Source organism: Microtus oregoni, unplaced genomic scaffold (genome assembly GCF_018167655.1).
Source record: "Microtus oregoni isolate MIOR12 unplaced genomic scaffold, Mior012 000006F_ref0000085, whole genome shotgun sequence".
Taxonomy (NCBI): domain Eukaryota; kingdom Metazoa; phylum Chordata; class Mammalia; order Rodentia; family Cricetidae; genus Microtus; species Microtus oregoni.
Genome location: NW_024543065.1, coordinates 30,765,143 through 30,790,042, shown reverse-complemented (window position 1 = coordinate 30,790,042; position 24,900 = coordinate 30,765,143). Strand labels below are relative to the sequence as shown.

At 40.1% G+C, this 24,900-nt stretch overlaps 1 protein-coding gene across 5 annotated transcripts in view; it reads right to left on the bottom strand.

Annotated features, from left to right (window-relative positions):
• Atg5 (autophagy related 5) overlaps positions 1–23,437 on the bottom strand; it is a 107,958-nt gene extending 84,521 nt beyond the window's left edge. Inside the window, exons 1-4 of one of the 5 annotated variants that reach the window (XM_041654796.1) lie at positions 23,209–23,437; positions 13,577–13,628; positions 8,073–8,238; positions 3,858–3,985 (exon numbers count right to left, since the gene is read on the bottom strand). In XM_041654796.1, coding sequence (XP_041510730.1) covers positions 3,858–3,985; positions 8,073–8,180 — 236 coding nt within the window. In that variant the 5' untranslated portion in view covers positions 8,181–8,238; positions 13,577–13,628; positions 23,209–23,437. The other 4 variants (XM_041654797.1, XM_041654798.1, XM_041654799.1 and 1 more) reach the window with 4 other exon arrangements.
• Between the last annotated feature and the right edge of the window lie 1,463 nt (positions 23,438–24,900).

Below are 24,900 nucleotides of genomic sequence, written 5' to 3'. Positions count from 1 at the left end.
TGCTGGGATTACAGATGTGCAAATCACATCTGGCTTTTTACAGCAACTGTTTTGTCTGTTTTTTTGAGATAGTATCTCATGTAGCCCAGGTTGGCTTTCAACTCCTGGTTCAAGTGCCTCAAGAGCTGTGTTGTTAAAGCCAGTTTCTAAAAACCAAAAAAAAAAAACAAAAAAAAAAACCTAAAATAAATAAATTTTTATTTATGCTGTGTGGGTGTTTCATCTTCAAGTATATTTGTGGACCATATGCATGTGCTGTCCTTAACAGGCCAGAACAGGCCACGGAACTGGATTATTGACAGTAGGGAGCCACTGTGTAGATGCAGGGACTCAAACCTGAGGGCTCTAGAAGAGCAGCCAGTGCTCTTAACCAATAAGCCATCTCTCTAGTCCCTGCTTTTTATTTTCAAAATTTAGAAATTCCTAAGTTTAAAGTCACTCACCTAAAGAGCATGTAAATCCCCTGGTTTATGATTGCTTCTCTTAACATTACATATATATGTAATTATCTAGCCTTTTAACTATGAAGTCATAGCAAAACAGGTTCAGAATATCCTTTACAAGAAGCATCAAACATTCTAGGCATGGTTGCACATGTCTATAATTCCAACATTCAGGAAGTAAAGGCAGAATCCAGAATTCAATGGTCAACCTCAGCAACACAGCAAGTTTGACACCAGCTTGGGCTATGTGAGACCAGTATGTATAAAATGATAATAATACTATTATAAATAAAAAGAAAGAAAAGGCTGGAGAGATGGTTCAAACAAACTTGCCTAAATTCAACTTCAAGTTAGGATCTCCTGATCCTAAATTGAGAAGAACAGACTCCCCAAAAGTCATCCTCAAACCTCCACAAGTAATCGTTTGCTTATTCCGCCAAAGCAGTCTTTAGAGAATCTAGAACTGCCACAGTATGAAAGCATCATATATAAATGATGACCATTTAAGGTATAGTAGTAAGACACTTCACTCCTTAAAATGCAGTGTTAGAGCTCCCTCTGCTGTCTAATCAGATCATTCCAAAGAGTCGGTAGGATTTTCAGATGGATCAGTACATCTGTTTCTTAGAAAAGTTTTAAGATAAGTTTATCAGCAATACAATGCACTAGGGCTGGCAATGGGCCCCAGGATAATGGATTTGTAGCCTATGAGAGACTGTGTCTTAGAAGCTATCTGTGCATTGATAATATTTTTTCTTTTTGAGATGGTCTCTCTACAGAGCTCTAGCTGTCCTAAAACTCGCTATGTAGACCAAGCTGCCCTCAAACTCAGAGATTCATCTTCATATGCCTCTTGAGTGCTGGGATTAAAGGTATGCAAAATTGTGCTGGGCTTGTATTGTTTTTAACTTACTGGGCATTCAGTGCATCTAACACTTTTATTCAATAGCTTTTTATTATAATTTGGGCAAATTAAAATAAGCAACTAGGAAATTAAAGAATAAAATAGGAGAAAATATTAAGTAAAATGTCAACAGTTATGGCACAAAAGGCAGTGAACTAAAGCTCTCACCCCAGTAGCTTCAAGGCCATGAGAAGAAACAGCCATGATTTAAAAAACAAGAAATTATGATGCATTTAACTTTATTTTATGTGCAATGGTGTGAAGGTGTCAGATCGCCCTGAAACTGGATTTACAATCACTTATGAGCTTCCATGTGAGTACTGGAAATTGAATCTGGGTCCTCTGGAAGAGCAGTCAGTGCTCTTAAATGTTGAGCCATCTCTCCAGCCTAAAACACCAATAAATTGACACAGCCTGGAATACAGAGTGAGCCTCCTACTGTCCTGGACAACAGAGAAAGACCCTGATTGGGGAAAGGGGGGGGGAGGACTTTCCAGAGGGGTGAGAATGAAGCCTAGTGGAAGAGCAATTGCAGAGAAAACCCAAGACTAGAATGTGCAGCCCTCAATGATGTGTGTGTGTGCGCGCGCGTGCACGCAAGTGCGTGGTGGTGAGAGCTTTTCAAGGGATAAATACCAAATGGAGGAAGATGGTATATTTAAGACACACCACTCTTCTGCAGTAAAGAAGAAATTGGTCCAAACATTAAACATTATTGATGTCATAATCTTGTAGAAACATCTTATTAACATATATCAACCTTAAAAAAATATAAGCTAAATCCCAGGAGTTTGTTCCTTCCAAGTTAAGTTGTTCTCAGATTTAAGACAGGTGCACAATAAGGTTATTTATACCTAAATAATTCCCTTTTATTTCCTAAATCTTACTCTTTAAAAATTTATTTATTTATTGCATATGAGCGCTCTATTTGCATGTACAACTTAATGCCAGAAGAGATCCCTCTATAGATGGTTTTGAGTTACCATGTGGTTGCTGGGAAATTAACTCAAGACAGCTGGAATATCAGTCAGTGCTCTTAACTCCTGAGCCATTTTCCCAGCCTTCTAAGTCTCTTTCAATGCCTCTTCATTTTAATATTCCTAGACTGAGAGCAAGTATTTTAACCTATTTGTATTGTTCATATTCCATTTAAGTCATCTTAGTCAGCATCTTTCTGCAATCAACTGCATACACATAGGAGTATTGGAATATAGGACCCAGGTTATCTTGACCCACTCCATAGCCTTTGGCTCATAACGTCTCTATTTTAAATACTTTGGAAGCACAATAAATAAAACTCTTAATAAAGGAAAATGTCAAAACCTCATCTGCACATGGATAAGCTGAAATTTAGGACTGTTCTCAAGAATCTTAGAAATATAATAGCCAGGGTGTGGAGCTAGAGAGCTAGCTCAGCAGTTGATAACATACACTAGGGGTTGGAAAGATGGCACAGCAGTATAAAGCACCTGTCTTGCACAGGACCCAGGTCTGATTCCCAGCACCCACATAACCATCTGTAACTTTAGTTCCATGGGATTCAATGCCCTGTTCACTCTGTAGATATCAGGCATGCACATGGCACACAAATACATGTAGGTAAAATACTCATACACATAAATAAAATGCACCTTTAAAATTTAACAAAACAAAACTGATCTTGAAGAGGACCAAGATCAGGTCCCAGCACCTGTAGGGGATAGCTCACAACCTGTAACTACTGTTTCAGGGTATCTCATGCCCTCACTGTCTTCCATGGGCACCTACACTCATATGTGCATGCCCACAAACATACGTTCACACACATAATTAAAAACAAAAATCTCCTTTTTTTTTTAGCAAGAGAAAATACGTTAATCTGTCACCCAATCACCCATTGATATAAACAGAAGGTAGAATTTTTTTTGCTTTCTATGATGGTTTATATGAGAAATGTCATGCAGACCTCAGTATTTGAATACTGGAGAAAGAAAGAATTTTTTTTCTTTGTTTTTGTTTTCCCTTGGGGATGGGGGTGGGTTGGGACATGGATAAGGTCTCATGTAGATTAGATCAAACTCATCATGTAGCCACAGATGACAAACTTCTGACCCTCTAGCCTCTACCTATGAGTGCTGGGAGTACAGGTGTGCCTCACCATGCCTGGTTTCTGAAGTGTTAGACTAAATTCAGGGTTTGGAACATGACAGACAGGGCAGAATATTGCCTATAAAATACTATATAATGGTTTAACCTTCACTTCTCAGCTAGACTAGTTATTTCTTTTCTGTTTTGTTTGAGAGAGGGCCTTGCTATATGTCCTTGGCTTTCCTGGTTCTTGATATAATGACCTGTGCAGCCTCAAATTGTAATCTCCTGCTTCAGTCTCTTGAATGCAGTGATCACAGGTGTCGTTACATCCGTGGCTTCATTTCTTTCTTTGTAGAACTCTTTACAACTGTTCCGGGGCACTATATCTTCTTAAAGCTAGCATATACTTATTGTTTAATAATGAAGAAAAATTCACTCACCATTTCAGGGGTGTGCCTTCATATTCAAACCATATCTCACTGACATCTTCTTGTCTCATAGCCTTTTGAAAGTGCTTTTTCACTTTATCAGTTACCAACGTCAGATAACTGACTCTTGGCAAAAGCAACTGAAATGAAAATTTGTAAAGCCATATTTACTTACTCATTATTGTTCCAATACTAAGACATATTAAGTAAGTTTGTTAATTTTAAGGAAAACAGTTGTGTTCTTTGCATTATTTTGAACTACTTCAATCCCAAGCCATCTGCTTTGTATAGAAGATGAAAAGCTAGAGTTGAAAACAGTGAATGTTTCTAACTAGGTTATATCTTTTAAGTAGAGCTTAGGGCATAAATGCTTATAACTGACACACATCTCCAACTTTTCTTTACCACTTTACATAATTACATGTCATACTAATTAAGATATTAAGTACTTCGATCAAATTTGTCTTAAATATTAAATGATTCACATAGGTTTTATCACCTTTTATAAAGAACTTAATGTTTAATATATTAAAATACCATATTTATAATACTTTAATAACATAGATAATAAATGACAAAGATAAACTAGACTTTTTCAAAAATTATAGAGCCAATATAGGTGGTACACTGAAGGGTATAAGAAATCAAAAAGGTATAGTTAACTAACCATATAATAAAGTACATTTGTGTGATGCTTGGCTTTAATTGTCAACTCAACACAATCTAGAACCATTTGGCAGGAGAGCCTCAATGTGGAATTGTCTACATACAGTTGGCCTGTGGCTAAAGTTATGGCTGATTTTTGCCTTCACTGTGTGAATCACTGTGGGACAACCCAACTCACTGTGGGAGACACTGTTCTCTGTGTTTAGGTTCTGGACTGTTTATGAGTAGAGACGGTGAAATTAGTAAGTACGCATGCATTCATTTCTGTCTGCTCTTGACTATATGTAACTAGATGCTTTAACTTCTGAAGCCTTGACTTCCCAACAATAATGGACTGTATAATTATTAATAACAAAACAAACTCTTTATTTTATTAGAGTATTTTATTTCACCAAAATATAATTAGAATTTCAGCCAGGCATTGGCAGTGCACACCAACTGTCCTAGCATTCAGGAGACAGAGGCCAGTCTACTCAGTAAGAACCAGGACAGCTAGGACTACACAGAGAAACTCTGTCTCAAAAGAGACAGAGAGAGAGAGAGAATTTCAATTTAAAATGACTATTCAACTATTACACAGTAATAGTTTATTCTGCAGGAAACAATTATCAACCTACAGAGTTGGTAAGAAGACAGACCGAAACTAGAGGGCAAGGGTCTCAGCTGCTAATTCTAAAGGGCACACACTACCGTCTAAGGCTCAAACTGGCTCAAGAATTTGCAATTGAGCCAGGCATGGTAGCACCCACTTTAATTCTGTCTTTCAGGAGGCAGAGGTAGGAGGATCTCTTTGAGTTCAAAGCCAGCCTGAAGCTTTAGAGTGAGGCCTTATCTCCAAAGAAAGAAAGAGGAAAGGGAAAGAGGAGAAAGAAAGGAAAGAAAAAAAAGCATCTGGTATGGAAGCTCAGGCCTACCACTTAGGGGTGAAAGAAAAGGAATCAGAGGCCGTGTGGAATCATCACCCTCTGCTACACACCATGTTCTAGGCTAACTAGGTTACATGAGACCTTGTATCTTTTAAAGGATTGTTTCCCCAAGGAGCAGAGAATGACTCAGTGGTTAAGAGTGCTTTATTGCTCTTGCAGAGTACCTGGGTTTGGCTCCCAAGACCCACATGGTGGCTGACAATTCCCTGTAATTCCATTTTAAGAGTGTAGGACACCATTTCCTGACCTCCAAGGCCTCTTGCACACAAGTGGTCCACATATATTTTGGTGCACTCAGGCACACACAATAAAATGAGATAAAAAATTAGAAAAAGAATTTCAGCACTGGGCTTAGTGGTGAAGAATATATACATCTTTATTCCTAGCACTAGTAAGACCAAAACAAAACATTACAAACTTAAAACCTGTAATATAATTCTTCACACAGTCACTAACTAAGCTCTATTTTATTTGTATTTACATGTATGTGATATGACTGTTACTTATGTACAGGTGTCTAGAGGCTAGAGAGGGTGTAGGATCCCAGTAAGATGGAGTCACAGGTGGTTGTGACACATTTGACATGTGTGCTAGAAATGCAGAAATGAAGTGAGGTCCTCTGGAAGAACAGCAAACACTCTTAACTGCTGACCCATCTTACTGACACACTGACTTACTGACTGATTTGTGTGTGTATGTGTGTGGGGGCATGCATGTGTGTCTGTAGTGTGTGTAGTGGTGTATCTGTCTGTGGAGGAGGGTTTGTGATGTATGTGTGTGTAGTCACAAAGTTTTTGCCACTGTCAACTTTATTAGAAACAGCTATAAAACAGCCACTTTGCCTTTGGGTGCCACTCAATAAACAGGAAGAATACCTAATCTGATTGACAGACACATAAATGTGGATAAAGAAAAGCATAGTAAAATCATTAGAGACTTGAAATTTGTTTTTAAAGCAAAAAATGCAGGGTGGATGTGGTAGCACATGCTTTTAATCCTAGAATTCAGGAGACTGAGGTAGATAGTATGTGTTTATGTACATATATGTGTGTGTATATATTTTTCCCCACTTGGGTATTTGGAAGCTGGGATCAAATCCAGGGCTGCTCCTCTCAATGCTAAGAAGATATTCTACTACTCTGCTACATTCTAAGCCCCAACATTTTATTAAAAATGCTTGGTCACAACATGTTATGACAATATATTAGGTCATTAAGTCATATATAGCATTAGATAAATGAACATATGTAGGCTTTCATTTGTGCACATGCATTTGTAAGTTCATTCAACAATAAACATATTTTGACTGATTAGTTGCTTGGAACCATCTAAATACTTTAAAAATTCAATATGGAGCTGAGAGTACTGGCTTCTCTTGCAGAGGGTTCAGTTCCCAACACTAACATGACAGATCACAACTATCTTTAATTCCAGTTCCAGAAGATTAGAATGCCCTCTTCTGGCTTCCTCAGGCATTGCAATCATGTGGTATACTTACCTGAAGGAAAACACCCATACATATAAAACTTTTTTAAAAAAAGACCCAATCTGAACCTATGATTAAAAAATAGCTTCCAACTCAAACACAGCACGTAACTTATGATTCCACTACCATATGTGTTTGTATTAAGTGTGTGTGTGTGTGTATGTGTGATTTAGGTACTGACATTCTAAGCCTGTGCTCCATCATCGATATAGTCCTAGACTGATTCCACTCTAATATAATATAGATGAATACATGCACACAAAAAAGAACGTGTGTCCGTCTGTCTACAGTGACTGTGTGTGTGTGTGTCTGTACTGTGAGTAGCATGACTGGTGGGAATCTATTTAAAGATTTGTTATTTTTAATTATGTGCATGTGTCTATGTGTTTGTGCAGGTGCCTCTAGAGGACAGAGCCAGCAGTTCCTTCTGGAGCTAGAATTACAGGAGGTTGTCAGCTGCCAATGGAGTCTTCCGCAAGAGTACCGTCTACGCTTAAATGGTTGTCTCTCTAGCCCCTATTTATTTCATTTATTTATTCAGATGTTTCTGGTACATATGCACATACACGCACATGTCAGGTGTCTTCTTCCATCACTCTTCAACTTGTTTTTCTTTAAGATTTATTTTATGTGCATGAGTGCTGTGCCTGCATGTATGTACATGCCTCATAAGAATCTGGTGCCCAATGTCAGAGGAGGGTGTCAGAGCCCATGGAACCAAGTTGCAGATGGCTGTCACCTGTCATGTGGGTGTTAAGAACTAAACCAGGGCCCTTGGCAAGAGCAGCAAATGTTCTAAAGCACCGAGTTATTGTTCCAGCTACGCTCCACCTTACTGAAACACTGCGATCTGGGGATCACTGGTTTGGCTAGCCTGGCTGGCCAACAAGCCCTAGGAATCTTCCTGTCTCTGCCTTCCCAGAGCTGACATTACAGGCACACACTAGCTTCTATGTGGGTCCTAAAGGGGCAGACTCAAGCCTCACTTACCTGCTAAGCACTTTACCATCTGTGATCACCAGTCTTCTTTCTAACTTTCCCATAGCATCCAGTTGCATATAAAATGCTGAGTGACAGCCTTCGGGTTCTAACAACCTTATTTACAACAGACAAGTTAAAGATCTCATTTGCAACCATCAATATACTTACATAATACGGTTCTGCTTCCCTTTCAGTTATCTCATCCTGATACAACGTAAAGCAAGTTGGAATTCGTCCAAACCATACATCTCGAAGCACATCTTTGTCATCTGTCATTCTTCCAGTGAGCGGAGCAGTACATATACGCTAAGTTCTTTCTTCAACCAAAGTTAAACTGTAAACAAAATAAACAGCATTAGTTAGGTTCTTACAAGAATTAATGAAAAGATTTCATAGACAGAAAATGAACTCCAAAAATCTTCACCTAAAGAAAAGGTGAGCGTGGAGGTGGTGTGGTATACCTTTAATTCTAGCATTCAGGCCGGGTGGTGGTGGCGCACACCTTTAATCCCAGCACTTGGGAGGCAGAGGCAGGCGGATCTCTGTGAGTTCGAGACCAGCCTGGTCTACAAGAGCTAGTTCCAGGACAGGCTCCAAAACCACAGAGAAACCCTGTCTCAAAAAACCCAAAAAAAAAAAAAAAATTCTAGCATTCAGGAGGCTGAGACAGGCAGATTTTGTACATATGAGGTCAGCCTGGTCTCCAGGACAGAAAGAAAAAAAAAGATATCAGGAGTGATAGTATATGCCTCTAATTTCTACACTAGAGAGGCTGAGGCAGAAGTGTTTCAAGCAAATGAGCTATTCAGTAAGACACACTCTGAAAGTATAGATGTGTGTAATATTACACATTTAAGTAGAAACTATACTTCTATTACCCTTTCAAGCCCAGAAGAGTCTGCTCACTCACCTAAAAGAGAGCCCTGTACCTCTGTCCTATGATCTTAATCCAATTTCAAAAGATCATTAACACAGTTACACTTCCCAATCCAATATATTTGACCTCTACTACCCTTCATAATATTATTCCTCCTGGAAAGAAAACTCAAACATTTGTTTAGGACTGCAAGTGAGCTCAGTTGGTGGTGTGTACTAATCAAGAACTGCAGGTGGTCGTGCATGCCTGTGAGCCTCAGGAGGCCTGTCTGGGACACACTAGCCCCTGACTGGAAAAAAAGAATGTTTGCGCACACAAGAAAAACCTTCAGGAAGCTGATTCCCCCCCCCCCCCCCTTTTTAAAATTTATTTATTTATTAAGGATTTCTGCCTCCTCCCCGCCACTGCCTCCCATTTCCCTCCCCCTCCCCCGATCAAGTCCCTCTCCCTCATCAGCTCGAAGAGCAATCAGGGTTCCCTGACCTGTGGGAAGTCCAAGGACCGCCCACCTCCATCCAGGTTTAGTAAGGTGAGCATCCAAACTGCCTAGTGATTCCCCTTTCTAAATTTCATCAGATCCATAATTTGACCCCAATACTTCCAGTTATAATTATATTCCCTTTCATAACCTTGAACATCTAGCTGTTGTGCTCGCGCTCCCCCAGTCTAGCAGGCTGTTTTTTCTTCAACTCTCACCTACTCTGTAAAGTAAACTAGCAGTCCTCTGTCCCAGTAAAATACTTCTCTACAGCTAGCACTAACCCTGCACATGAGAAAAGTTTCAGTTTATCAGGGAAGGAAAATTCCCATGACCTCTGAGATATCCCAGGGTTTTCCATTGCTCATACTCCATGATATGTTGTAGGAATTTGATCCAACAGCCAATTGTATTAGATGGTTTGGACTAATGGGCATTGTCTTCTCTGTGTGATTTCTTTGGGACTTAACAGCTGCAGGACTGGGCGGGGCAGATAAACTCGGTCAACAAATGGTGCCCAACGTGTGGACACCGGCATCAACAGAAAGCTGATTGAGAGAGCTTGCGAATAGAGTTAAGCACAGCTTATTGATAGCAGCATTTTCTCAGGTGGGCTCTATTTGCTAGAGGCAAATGTATCTCATTTAAGAGAAGCTTCCTGACTCAGCTTTAGCTGCAAAAACTTTGTAGCCCTTTTAAGAGGCTCTGCCACAAAACACTTAAATGGTGTTTATGAATAGCCTATAGCATGCTTCTTGGTGGTGGCATGGACCTTGAAACACCATAGAGTGTGGCAATAAACATGACTCCAGCTGGTATCTCTGCCATGAGGCTAGTATCTCAGAAAGCTACGGAATGGGCTGGATCCAGCCATCAAAGCCACGGCTTTAATTCTAGTCATATTGCTTAGCAAATTAAAGACTCATGTAGTCAGAAAAAGAGATATACAGTAAAGAGAGATTCAAAGCCGAAGAAAACCTCTAAATGGTTTACAGTGTGTTAAAAATATATGCAGGCTTAGGAGAGAAAAGAAAAAGGTTAAAATCCTTAAAATAAAAAAAGAAAGAGTAGAGGCAGGCAGATCTCTGTGAGTTTAAGGACAGCCTGTTCTACAGAGTGAGTTCCAGGACACAGATACACAGAGAAACCCTGTCTCAAAATGCCAAAAATTAAAAAATAAAAATAAAATTAATAGAGGTTAAAATAAAGCCACATAAAGATAAAAAATACACAGTCTGGATACTATATGTTATTATATTTTCTTTGAATTGTTTGAATGCTGAGGAAAGAGCAACAGCTGCTAAAAAACATTTAAATATAATGCTGCTGGATTAATAAAACATAAATATTTTGTAATGCCTTGACTTCAAAATTGACATCAAAAGATATGTTACTTTGGAGAAGAGGTTTTGTTTTTATTTCCACAGGAAATAGGAGGCTGTGGATTCATTCCAGGGTAAGAAAAATCAGGTTTGATCAAGGAAGACCCCCTGAGAAATCTCTGATAGGAGTGGATGGCCTAGATGTCTGAGTTCTACATCCAGAACAGATTAAAGACTGCTGACTGAGATGATAAAGCCTAACAGGATACTCCAGTCAGGACTTGATCATAATTCTAAATTTTCTTCAGGTTCCCATAAGATTATAAGCACCCCAATCAGCAGGAAATAGTTTGGAATACTATACCTACATTCCCAAAAAATGGACTATGGATATTTTCCTTTGTTTAGAATGTTGGTTACAAGTTGTTATGGATAATGATCAGGAGAAAAGCTAAACAAAGGCTATTAAATTCAGAGTTCTTGTTTTTTCTTTTTTTTTTTTTTAAAAAAAGGGGGGAAGTGCTGTGGGACAATAGTCTATACCCTGTCAATTGTATTTTAATAAATGCTGATTGGTAGTCAAGCAGGAAGTGGAGGCGGGGCAATGAGAACAGGAGAATCCTGGGAAGAGCACGAAGTCTGCAGTTGTGAGCCAGTCACAGAAGAACCAAGATGTGACCGCCTTGCCAAATAAGGTACAGAGCCACGTGGCTAACACAGACAAGAATAATGGGTTAATATATGTTATAAGAATTAGTGAATAAGAAGTCTGAGCTAATGGGCTAATCAGTTTATAACTAATGTAGACCTCTGTGTAATTTCTTTGGGACTTGACGGCTGCAGGACCTGGCGAGACAGAAAAACTCAGTCAACAGGCGGGGCAAAGGATGCTTTCTTGGGTATAGCCAAGTGGCAACAAGCCACAGGAACACACGTGGCTGGCTGCTTGGTTCTCATACCCTTTTGGAATGAGCAGTGGTAGCAGTGGAACAAAAAGCAAGGGTATATCCACAGTGGCAGCGGCTTCAGTCTGTATCGTGAGTGTACTTTATTGATTGGCACCCGTTAATAAATCTGACTTGATCACAAAGTTTACTCCCTCTTACCTAGCATCCAACGTGGGGCACCATTTGTAAACTGAGGCAGCTCTTTTGTTTCCTGGCTGTCCAGTCCCAAAACAATCACACAGAAACTTATATTAATTATAAATTGTTTGGCTTATAGTTCAGGCTTATTATTAACTAGCTCTTACAACTTAAATGAACGCTTCTACTAACCTATGTATTGCCACGTGGCTTGTGTTTTTACCTGTGTTCTAACACATCTTGCTGCTCCAGTGGCTCACTGGCTTCTCCTCAGTGTCTGCCCTTCTCTTTCCCTCTATTTTTAGTTTGGCTTTCCTATCTGGCTCCACCCTGCCTAGCTATAGGTCAAATCAGCTACTTTATTATCCAATGGGAAAATGCATTCACAGCATAAAAAAAGGAGTATCCTATATCAATACTACATGCATACATGCTGACGTACATACTGCTGATAATTACTAGAGTAACCCAAAGAAGGGCTATCTGGATAGTAAGGCTCAAAATATTACCAAAATAATGTTCTACCTTTGCCTAATCTTCATGGTCAGTTAATTTTTAACTTATTAGGATATATAATGAAAAATCCTAAATAAATACATGATTCCCCCAAAATTATGGGTCCAGGCCAATATCAATGTAGTACAAATTCTAACTGGTCTTAATAATAAAAACATAAAGTCACCTATTAGGGTGTGAAAACTGAAGGCTCAGAGAAGCAGAGCGGCCAATCACTAGAGTTGTTACCTTTACCAATGCTCAGACCAAAGGCGCAATCCTGTCCTTACAAATCCTTAGACTGCATCCATCCCTACAAATCCTCAGACTGCCCTGAGCTCCTGTCTCCTCCGGCCTTAATAGGCCTCTCTCTGCCCAGTCATATCACTCTTGTCTCTACCTCCCTAGTGCTGGCGTTAAAACCATGTGATCCTAAGTCCTGAGATCACCTTTGTGTGCGTTCTGTTTCTCTATTAGAAAAGATCAGTTTTGTGTAGCCCAGGGTGGCCTTGAACTCAGACTGATCCACCTGCCTCTGTCTCCTGAATGCTAGGATTAAAGGTGTGTGCCACCACTGCCTGGCCTCTTTGACTAGCTACTGGCTTAGTGCTACACTCTGACCTTCAGGCAAGCTTTATTTGTTACAGCATAAACAAAATATCACCACATGTCAATTTAAAATTCTTTTTATATTTACTATATTTATAAATGCTTTGTCTATATGTATGTGTGGATCACATGCATTCTGAGTGCCCGTAAGAGTCTAGAAGAAGATGCCAGATACCCTGAAACTGGAGATACAAATGGTTTGTGAGCCACAATGTGAGTGCTAGGTTTTCAACCCAGGTCCTCTGCAAAAGGAACAAGTGTTCCTATCACTGAGCTGTCCTTTCAGCCCTGACATCAACTATTAACACTGAGGTACATCAAGACGCTTGTTCTCATCCTTTTCTTCCCCCCTCAGTGCCCAATTGGAATTATCATCAATTAATCAAAAAGTTAAAGGTCAGTCAAATGCAAGTCATCCTCACATTGCATATTGCAAGAGGTGGGGAAAGATCTGCCCAATGTCAAACTATCGGCAGTAGTCAGTTCAGAATAAGGACTCTGGTACTTAACAGTGCCTTAATTTTTATTAAATATAAACAAGTGTTTTAGGCAAGCAACATACATTTGCCAATTTCATCAGTACCACAGTGAGACTTCAAGTCCAAGCATGCTTAAATTCTACACTCATAAGAAAAATCTCTGAATGTACAGATCACTCAAATGATTTGCTGAAAATAGGAAGGTCCTCAGCACTTCTTGACTAGGGCAACAACTGGAGAGATTGCTCGGCAGTTCAGAGTGCCTACTGTTCTCCCAACAGACCTGAGCTCACTTCCCAGCACCCAGCCTGGATTCCTCAAAAATACCTGTAAGTCCAGTTCCAGCGATCCAATCCCCTGTTCTGGTCTCTTCTGGCACCTGCAAATGTGAGTCAGAAATTCACACAGGCACACACCGAAACATACAAATGCTAATCCTAAATGAAATAAACGTTAAAAAGCAAACTAAGCCAGGTGGTGGTGGCGCATGTCTTTAATCCCAGCACTCGGGAGGCAGAGGCAGGCGGATCTCTGTGAATTTGAGGCTGGCCTGCTCTACGAGAGCTAGTTCCAGGACAGGCTCCAAAACTTCAGCAAAACCCTGTCTCGAGAAAAAAAAAAAAGCAAAATAAAATTTTAAATAAAATTATAAGTTTACATGGTTATGGACTAGTTAGCTGGCTCAGTGGGTAAAGTCACTTGCTGCCAAACTTACCAACTTGAATTAGATTACCAGGAGCTACATGTGGAAGCAGAGAACTGAGTCTACAGACTGTCCTGACTCCCACATGCATACATGGCATATATGTGTACACATGCAAACTTACACACTCTAAATGAATATTAAAGAAATTTAAACACAACAGAGAGAAATTAGGAAAAATATTCCATTCAAAGTAACTCCCAAAAAGTTGTGTTTAGGAATACACCTAACAAGAAAAGTAAAAGACCTCAATGAAAAATTCAAGACACTGAAAAAGAAAATCACGGATGATGGAAGACATCCCATGCTCCTGGCTTATTAGAAATAATACTGTAAAAAATATTTATACTACTAAAATTAGTTCACAGATTTATTTGTCAAAATTCCAATCACAGTTCACAAGAAACAATGAAGAACTCATATGGCAACACAAAAGATTGCAAATAGCCAAAGCAACCCTAAGGAGTCACAATACAGCACTGGACCTCAAATTATACTATAGGGCTACAGACAACCTGGTACAGGCATGAAAATAGACAGGAATGGTGGGGCTCGTGCCTTTACTCCCAGTACTTGGGAGGGAGACGTAGGTGGACCTCTGTGAGTTCGAGGTCAGCCTGGTCTATAAGAGTCAGTTCAAGAACAGCTAGAGCTGTTACACAGAAAAACCAAAAAAACACGAAGACCAATGGAACAGAACAGAGGACCCAAAAATAGAATGGCAATGCTATGTACCCTTAGTTTTTGAGATAAAGAGGCAGAAACATACATTAGGAAAAAAGATAGCGTATCCAGCAAATGGTGCTCAACAAATTGCATTTGTACCTGCAGAAGAATGAAATTAAATTCTTATCTTTCACCTTGTATAAAAAAATCAATACAAAATGGATCAAGGACTTTAATTTAATACCCAAAACACTTCCACTTCTGGAAGAAAACGTAAGGGATGCTTTTCAAACTATTGGGGCAGGCAAGGACTTTCTGAACAGACACCAACAGCACAGGAGCCAACCTCAAGTATTAACAGGTGGGACTACGAGTAAATAAGAAGATTCTGTACAGCAAAAGAAATAATCAGCAGAATTAAGAGGCAGCCCACAGTCAGGGAGAAAAATTTTACCGGTTGGTTGCACTGCAGACCAGTGGCTAATATCCAGAATTTACAAAGAACTGCAGGAATTAAATACCAAGGATATAAAACTTACAATTAATAAATGGGTAAATGAGCTTAATACACTTAATTTTTTTTAAAAAAAAAGAAATGCAAGCAGCTAATAATTATTTTAAAGTGTTCAACAGCTCTAAGAATCAGGGAACTGCAAATTCAAGTTACATACCACCTCACCCAACAGAATGGCTATCATCAATAAATGTGCCAACAAATGCTGCAGAGACTGTATAGAGAACAGAAGCCTTGTTCACTGCTGGTAGGGGTGCAAATTAACACAGCTATTGCGGAAATCAGTTTGGAGACTTCCCCCCAAAAAAACTTTAAACAGAAATAGCATATGATCTTCCTATTTCATTTCTGGGCATACCCTACTGTAAAAGTATCTGTACCCTCATTTTTATTAATGCTTTATTCACTAGAGCAAGAAATGGAAATCAACCTCATTGTCCACAAACACGTGAATGGAAAATGAAAATCTGGTATATATAAAAGGGAATATTGTTCAGCTCCAAAAAAAAATGAAATAAAAAAATTTGCAGGAAGATAGATGGACTTAGAATATAACATTAAGTGAGGTCACACAATCTTAGAAAGAAAAAACAAAAACACATGTTCTCCATCATATGTAAAATCTAGCCTCTCTCTCTGTGTGTGTGTGTATAAGTATACTTACATGTAGGTGCAGTAACATACAAAAGAGAAAAAGAAAGGCTGACACTAAGGGATGAAGAAGGAATGAATGCAATGAACACACATTCACAAAGAGGATATAAAGTTATCTGCTTCCTAGTTCAAGTTTTTTGGCTTTGGCTGTGCATTAAGCGCATAAAATAGTGAAAATATAAAACTCAACATAAAGTTGCAATGATTCCATTTCAAATGGCTACTTTACATTAAAAGTAGAGAAGCTCATTGAATTGCATAGTCTTTGGGAAATTTCTTTTATTTGTAACTTTTAAAAATATAATCAAATTTAAAATAAATTTTAATTTTTAAAAAATAAGAAATAATCAGGTTATGATTATTTCCTGATTGGGATCAATTTCTTTTGAGACAAAGGCTCAATATGCAGACCAGGCTGACCTGGAACTCACAGAGATCAGCATATATCTGCTCGGATTAAAGGTGTGCATCTACCTCCTTGTAGATTTTGATGTTTGTGATTATTGTTGTTATGTATTCTGTTCATCAACTTGACACAAGCTAGAGTCATTAGAAAGATAGAATTTCAACTGAAAAACTGTCTCCATAAGATTGGCCTGTGTTCAAGTCTGTAGGGCATTTTCTTGATTTATGATATGGAAGGGTCTAGCCCACTGTGGGCAGTATTGTCCCTGGGCAGGTGGTCCTAGGGCATATAAGAAAGTAAAGTGAGGCTAGGTGGTGGGGGCATACGCCTTTCTTCCCAGCACTTAGGAGACAGAGACAGGTAGAGTCTGAGGCCAGCCTGGTCTACAGAGCGAGTTCTAGGACAGCCGTGGGTACACAGAGAAACCTTGTTTTGAAAAACCAAAGAAAAAAGGCAACTGAGAAAGCCAGGAATAAGCCAGTAAACAGCACTCTTCCATGGTCTCTGCTTCATGTTCCTCCCTTCAGGTTCCTGCCCTGACTTCCTCTAGCTGATCAACTTTTACCTGGAAATGTAAGATATAGCAAATACTTTCTTCCCCAAGTTGCTTCTATTTCTTGTTTTAGCACAATAAAAACCTAACTAAGACACACTAATAGGCACATCGAAAAGTGAAAAATATAAAGTACTACGCACTCATCTCTGAAAACACAGGTAGGAAATAACTGACAACAAATGAAACTTAAGATGGCCTTGACTAGTAGAGCCCAAAACACTATTCTAGACAAATAAATGATCACCATAAACCAAAGTATCATGCCTGGACTTCTACCTATCTGGGCTGTTAGAACACGTGACCACCTTGCTCTTTACATGTCATTCTCTTCTGCTCTTCTTCCTGGATCAGAATAAAGAAATGGCCAACACTGTCCTCTTAATGTCTGAGTCTCTGCTCTAAAGAGATATAAAGATAGACTTGGAGGAATGGAAACCACCTCCAAACTCAACTACAGACGCAGATTTTTTTCTTCTTTTGGATTTGTTTTGTTACTTGTTTTTGTTTATGAAAGGATATATCCTTTGTGTATTAAAGGATATAGCCTTGGCTGTACTGGGATTCAGTATGTAAACCAGGCTTGCCTTGAGCTCAGAGATCCACCTACCTCTGGTCCCAGAAGGCAAGGATTAAAGGCAGACATCACCATGGCCAGAGAGGCAGGGGCTTCAACACCCTGTAATCCAGCCATGTTTATGAACATTCTATAGTAGGTACATAAAACAATAGCTAAATCAGACGTTCATATCCTCTTTGCAATTCTTCATCTTGGTTATTAGTTCTTGAGACAGGGTTTCAAACAGTAGCCCAGATGTAACTCCAATTCTTAATCTCCCCGAAGCCTCCCCATTGCTGGTCACTTTTGGCCACTGTTCAATATATACTTGTATTTGGACTTCAGGGGAAGAAGCCAACTGAGCCAAGGCAGCTCAAGTAAGCAGAGCACAGCAATGTAAACATACATTTTGTAAACCAAAGTGCTTAAAAGATTAGTGAACTGTAAGCAAGGCCACTTTCTACTTCAAAATATACATTCAACACTAATACATGTTCATCTAGTTAAGAGTGCTGACTGTTCTTCCAGAGGAATCAAGTTCAATTCCCAGCATCCACATCAGGCAGATCACAATTATAAGCAACTCCAGCTCCAAGAGATCTGACATCTGACTTGCACAGACACTGGAACAGAGGTACACACACCCACATGCAGACTACAAATAACTATTAACAGTAATAGTAGTAGTAGTAGTAGTAGTAGAAAGGACAAAGTTAACCTATAATAAATTTTATGTCTCTGGTCTAATAAATATACTTAAAATATACAAGGAAAACTGGTGATTCCATTTTCTATTGATCCTAACTTTTCTCACTTGTAAAATGGAAAACTATTATTTCTTTATTACTTGGCTCTTTTGGGGGCTTCCAAAATAAATAACACGGAGGCTTATTCTTTCTTATAAATGCCCAGACTTAGCATGGCTTGTTTCTAGCCAGCTTTTCTTTACTTAAATTATCCCGTCCATCTTTTGCCTCTGGGCTTTTTCCTTTATTTCTTATTCCGTGGCTGGCCCCTAGTATCCTCCTCTCCTTCTTTTCTCACTCCTTGTTCTGCCCAGATTTCTCCTCCTATTTATTCTCTTTGCCTGACAGCCCTGCCCATCCTTTCCTGCCAAGCTATTGGACATTCAGTTCTTTATTAGACCAATCAGGTAGTTTAGACAGGCAAAGTAAAAACTTCACAGAGTTAAACAAATGCAACATAAAAGGATGCAACTCATCTTTGCATCATTAAAACAAATCTTCCATAGCACAAACTAATATAACACATCTTAAAATAATATTCAACAACAGAAAACAGCACTACCACATAAACCATGAACAAATTAATAAAGATATACAGCATACACCTGTAATTTCAGCACATGGGAAACAGGGAGGAGGACAAGTTTCAAGTGAGCCTGAGCTACACTGAAAAACTATAACTCAAAAGCAAGGGGACGGGCGGTGGTCGGGAGGCAGAGGCAGGCGGATCTCTGTGAGTTCGAGACCAGCCTGGTCTACAAGAGCTAGTTCCAGGACAGGCTCCAAAGCCAGAGAAACCCTGTCTCGAAAAAAAAAAAAAAAGCAAGGGGGCAAAGAGGACTAGGAATGTGATGGAGTAGTGAACATAAGATTAGTATTCATGAGGTTCTGGGTCCAAGTTTCCACACATACACACTGCTTGAAGATCTAAGAATAATCAAAACCATAGAATTATCACAATCAGGAATTATAACAATAAAGAAAAATAATTTCTAAAAAACTCTGCATCAAACACATTACTTTTTTTTTTTGGTTTTTTCGAGACAGGGTCTATCTATCTATCTATCTATCTGTCCGTCCGTCTGTCCATCCATCCATTCTTGGCTTTTGAAAACAGGGTTTCTCTGTAAGAAAACTTGCTGGGATTAAAGGCATGCATATGCATATGCTAAGTCACCATTAATTCAATTTTGAAGATACAGAAATTCCAATATATGATGAAAACTAATAGAAGTAATCCTTTTCCTTTCTTTTTTTAGATTTCTTTCTTTTTTCAAAAGATTTTACTTTATGGGCTATCAAGACTGCTCATCAGGTAGACAGTCGTACTTTCAGTCAAGTCTGATACTTTGAGTTCAATTCCTTAGACTCTTTATGCAGGAGAAAACTCACTCCCGAACACTGCCATGTGAATGTGTGAACCCATACAGAAACACACATAAAAAAGAGCATCCACACAACAAGTGGAAGCCAGAAGAGGTCGTCAGATCCCTCAATTTGAGTTATAGGCATTTGTTAATGTATGGGTGCCGGGAATAGAACGCTGGTCTTTAATGATATGAGCAAGTGTTCTTATGCGCCATCTCTCCAGCCCTGTACATATTCTGAAGTACAGTAGCTTTTGACTATTCTATTTCTAGAGTTCAGTGCTTTACACACAGTTCCCAATCAACAAGCTTCTCTAAAGTCACTTAGCAAATACACAGCAAGATAAACAATCAATAGTTCCTTTAACATAATCTACAAGGAAGGGCTAACCCACTATTACTTGGGGCTATTTTTGTTGACAAAGTCTCAACTACCTAGGAATTATTTAAAATACATAATACTTACTAGAATATGTTTGTGAAAAATGAAAAATAATATATGCTGTTGAGGTCTAGCAAAGCAGGTCTATAATCCCAAGCTTTGCAGGAAGATCACAAGTTCAAAGCCTGCCTAGTCTATAAGGTGAATTCAAGGCCTGAGCAGCTTGATTGGGACCTATCTCAATATAAAAATTAAGAAGAAGGCTAGGGATATATTTTAGTGGTAGAGTGTAACTGGGCCACAGACCCAATATTTAGCACAACTGACTGATGATTTAAGTCCTACTGAGGCAATAAATTCAGTACATACACAACACCACCTGCCAAAACTAAAACATGGGCCTAAACCATCAAAGTCCATAGTCCTGGGAAAGTCTATAAATATACTAACCTTGCTCTCTGGCTTCCATAGTTCTCCTTCTAGCTAACTGTCCTTGTTAACTGAAGTATGCCAACTCAGGACATGGTTTTTGTGATTAAATGCTCACCCTAAGAAAGACTCAGGCTTTTCAGGGATCCTGAACACCCAGTGTAGTCACCAGCTGGGTAATGAAGAGTTTTTATTGGCTTAAACCAATGTGTAAGCAACCTTCTTGAGTGAATATGCCACAGGAGCACTTACCTGGGGAAGACATAAAAGGACTTCAGTTCCATTACCAAGGCTGAAGAGAAAGATTATTACAGACAGTGGCTAGTCTCTCCTGAAATTTACAAACAGCTTCAAACGAGTCTAAGGCAATGTCTAGTACCCTAAATTCCTCCAATCCACTTTCCTGTCTCATTTGCCCTTATCTTCCCTTATCCCTACACTTTTCTATATCACTCAATCATATCTTCAAATTTCCCAATCTCTTTCCTTTTCCTCAGCTCATGACCATGATTTCTAGTTTCCCCTTTAAACTATAGGGTTCAGACATTCCAAGCAGGGGATTTAGATTTACTGAACTGTACTACCCTGGTGTATGAAGTCAGAAGAGATCCTATCTTCTCTCTTGTCTACGCCTTTCTCTGTCCTAAAGGAACATCTTTAGATGTCCCCCAGGACATCTTTCAAAGGACTTTAAACACCACGCATACTTCTTACAACTTCCAGCTCAGACTTCTGAGCTTGTTTCACAAGTATTTTACCACACACTGGCACTGACATGTGCACAATTGAAAATGACCTCAGACCCTCCTTCTCCCCAACAGTCTCCAGAGAATCCATTCTCCTGTTGCCCCACCCACACAGTTTACAATCATTCCTAACCATTCTATCAACTCCAGCTTAGAAGCAAATCTATAATCTACTCATTCCAACCACACCCGACCCAAGCCACTCTGACCTTTCTTTATTTCTGCAGTCAACACGGCAATCGGATCATTTCAAAGCTCAACCAGGATCAATTTGCCCCTGATTCAAGCTTATCTCATAAAAAGTAAAAATTAGAGCTAGGTGATCTTGGCAAATACCTTTAATCCCAGAGCTTGGGAGGCAGAAGTGAATCACTGACTACAAGGCTAGCCTGGTCTATAGAGCAAGTCTCGGGACAGACAGGGCTACACAGAGAAACTCTGTACAGGAAGGAAGAAAAGAGGAAGGGAGGGAATTATGTTTAACTCCATCCTTCAGAAAGTAGTGACATATGGATCTCTGTGAGTTCAAGTCAAGCCTGATCTACAAGGAGACTTCCAGGCCAGTCAGAGCTACAGATAGGACCTGTCTAAAAAAAGAAGAAGAAGAAGGAGGAGGAGGAGGAGGAGGAGGAGGAGGAGGAGGAGGAGGAGGAGGAAGAAAGATTTAAAAGAAAACTTAACTGCTGCAAAAAAAGAGAAGATGAAGAAGAAGAAAGAAAGAAAGAAAAGAAAAGAAAAGAAAAGAAAAAGTAGGGTTTTGGAGAGACGGATTAGTTAGTGGTAAAGAGCACTGGCTGCTTTAGGAAAGACCTAGGTTTGGGTCCTAGTCCCACATGGTGGTTTACAACTTTTGCTAATTCCTGTCCTATAGATTCCTTGGTGGGCACTAGGCATAAATATGATGGACATACATTTATGGAGACAAAACACCCAAATACATTTTTTAAAAAAACCTAAAGCTTTTTATAAAGTCACACTTAGCATATACTTTTTCTTCCCCTAGACAAGTGCACATTTTATCACCCTGGCTGGTCTGAACTCACTATGTAGACCAGACTAGCATTCTGAGAACTGGGATTAAAGGTACATTGTGTGTGTGTTTTCTTTTTCTTTCTTTCTTCTTTTTCTTTTTTCTTTTCTTTTTTTTTTTTTTTTAGACAGAGGGATCCTCTGTCGCCAAGGCTGGCCTCCATCTTAAGGTAACCTTCCTACCTCAGCTTCCCAAGAATAAGGATAACAAGCTTGAACCACCACACTTGTTTTGCTCTGTTTCCCAGTTAGTTTGGTGTTGTGCTGCTCAGGACAGAAGGCAGGGCTTTGTGCATGGTAGGTTGTTTGGGGCTTTGGAGGGGTGGTGTCTGTGTGTTTGAGAGTCGTAAGACCTCTGGAATGGCATCAACCTCACTGAGTAGCCAGGGCTGGGCTTAACTTCTGATTCTCCTGTCTCCACCTCCCCAATACTAGAAATGAAGGTATGAGCCACAACACTGGGCTCAAAGTACATTTAAACTTAGTTTAACATTCTCATATTGGTGCTATCAAATTCAATTCAAACAATAGGTCTAATGAAGCCAGAATATTTCTACCAGACCAAATATTTGGTATCAAGGACCTAAGAGACTTATCAAGTGAATTCTATATGGCTTTGGCTAGGCATCTGCTGTTTGATAAATCCCGAGTTCTGATTAGTGAAAACATGCTATGTTTCCTTAAAAAAGTTACATGCTTCAGGAGAAAAAAATCTTTAAGTCTCCCAGCTTCTTGGGTTCCTCATATCTGAGTAGGCTTTGATAAAAAGCCAAAGAAACTAACTAATAAATAAAAGTGTTCCACTAACAGAGAATGCCTTTGTTAGCATTAAGGACTATTATTAAACTGAGACTAAAAGAATGGCACCGAAGATAAATAGCTTGGAGTGAATACTACGTTTGAATAGAACTGATATGCACCAAAGTAACTGCGACTTAAATACCTCCTCTCACGAGAAATCCAAGTTCTTAACTTGAGTTTCCGACTCCATGCTACAATTCCTACCTTAGTAAGGAACTGACATACTTCTCAAAGGGACAGCTAGGTAGGCTCTGGGGCAGTGTCTAGCCAACCGCGCCTCCGCCCATCGCAACCTCCTCCCCCGCCATCTCCCCGGGTGTGCCCCCGCCGGCCGCTTGCCCGCAGCCCTCGCCCGGCCACCCTCCGCCACTCACTTCCGCGCCCCGGACACACAGGAGCCCTACCCGAAGTGCCCGCTCTGCTCCGGCTTCCCACAGTGGGGAAGACGCTCAGTCGGGCTCTGCCTGCCTGACTCACTCTGTTCTGCAGAGCCGCAAAAGCAGAACTCCCAAGGCTGCGCAGCCGCACAGAGCGCCGCCACCGGGGTCAGAGCGAGCCCCGCGTGCACTTCCGCCCTCCGAACCAAAGCGCACCCGACCCACAGCGCCCGGAGCCCACCGCAAGTCCAGGGGCCCTCGGCGCCGGGAGATGACGTCACGAAGTCCACGTGGCCTGCGCTCCGCCCTCCGAGTTCTGCCCCACTAGGGCTAAGCCACTTCTGCGCATGCGTGGGCGATTCAGTGCGCGCCCCGACTTCTGAGAACCGGGAAGTGAAGAATCCTGAACTAAGATGTGGGCTGCCGTGGTAGCACAACTTTCTTCTTCCTCACAAAACAGTATCGTAAAAACGTTACTTTTAAGAGTGATTGGCACGGTTTTGTTGGTTTCGAGACAGGACAGTGGTCTCCAACGGTGGCTGCAGCGGGTCTGGAACTTTTTTGTCTTTTAAGCTCTGCAGCCGCGTAAGTGCTGGTACAGCAAAACCCGAGCCACCACACCTAGCTTTCAAGGTAAATCAAATCCATTTGCTCAGTAGATCCTCTTCTCTCGTGTAAAACCACAGTAGGCATTAGCGGCTGTATTTAACCTGAGATGGTAAAAGCCCTGAATCCTCCCTACCCATTCTACTCTTAACTGCTTTGAAAGTAAATAATAAACTTACCCTCAAGCAGTATTTAAACTGAGTCTATACAAAAGTCTTACAAGAACTTGGAGGGTTTCTTTTCTTTTATCACCCAGTGGATGGGACTAACACTCCTCTTTTGTGATATTCCCTAAACCCTGGAGGACATGATGTCCCTTTTATGACTGAGCATACAACAGCCGTTTATTCTCAGCACTTTGACCTGTTAATGAGTCTGTGCAATAACCACTGTCCATTGCAAAAAGAAGGTTCTTTAACCTAAACCGGCATCAGCAGTGATAGTGCACATATTAGCATAGCTATTTAGAAATAAAATGGTCACCTTTTAGCAAAAGAAGAGCAGAGCTTCCTTACCTGGACCTATGACCTACACAACCATGGACCTTTGACTAGGTTTCCATTACCAGGGGTCGGTTCCCTTCTGTGGTGTGTACCTCAAGACCAACCAAAAAGCAATTGGTTGCTTCCATCACACCCTTGTCACTGTTCCACCAGTAGTGTTGCAGGTAGAGCCCACAACTGACTGATCGCTCACAATTCTGTGTAGTATCTTCCAGTACTATGAAAGCTAGCCAGCAGAAATGTTGTAACAGAATTTCTCTATGTCTTGTGTCTGTAACTATAGAGCCATTCAATATATTTGTGATAGTTAAGCAACAGCAACGACAGTTTCCTGTGGTGCTTTGCAGGACTCAGGCCTCCCTGGCAACAACTCAAAGGAAAGTTGCCCATTCCCGGCCCTAGGTCTTCCACTCAATAACATATGGATTCTGGGAGAGTTTATCCATGCAGGGAAGACTAATGTTTTTTTGTTTGATTGATGAAATAAATTAAAAAATGTCTGCATGTGTCATTGTATAAGAGGTAAAAAATGGGCTGGGCCAATAAGTATCTCCTGAGTGCCTGTTTGACACACCCACATGATCTCAGCTAGTCACTGATAGAGTTTAAT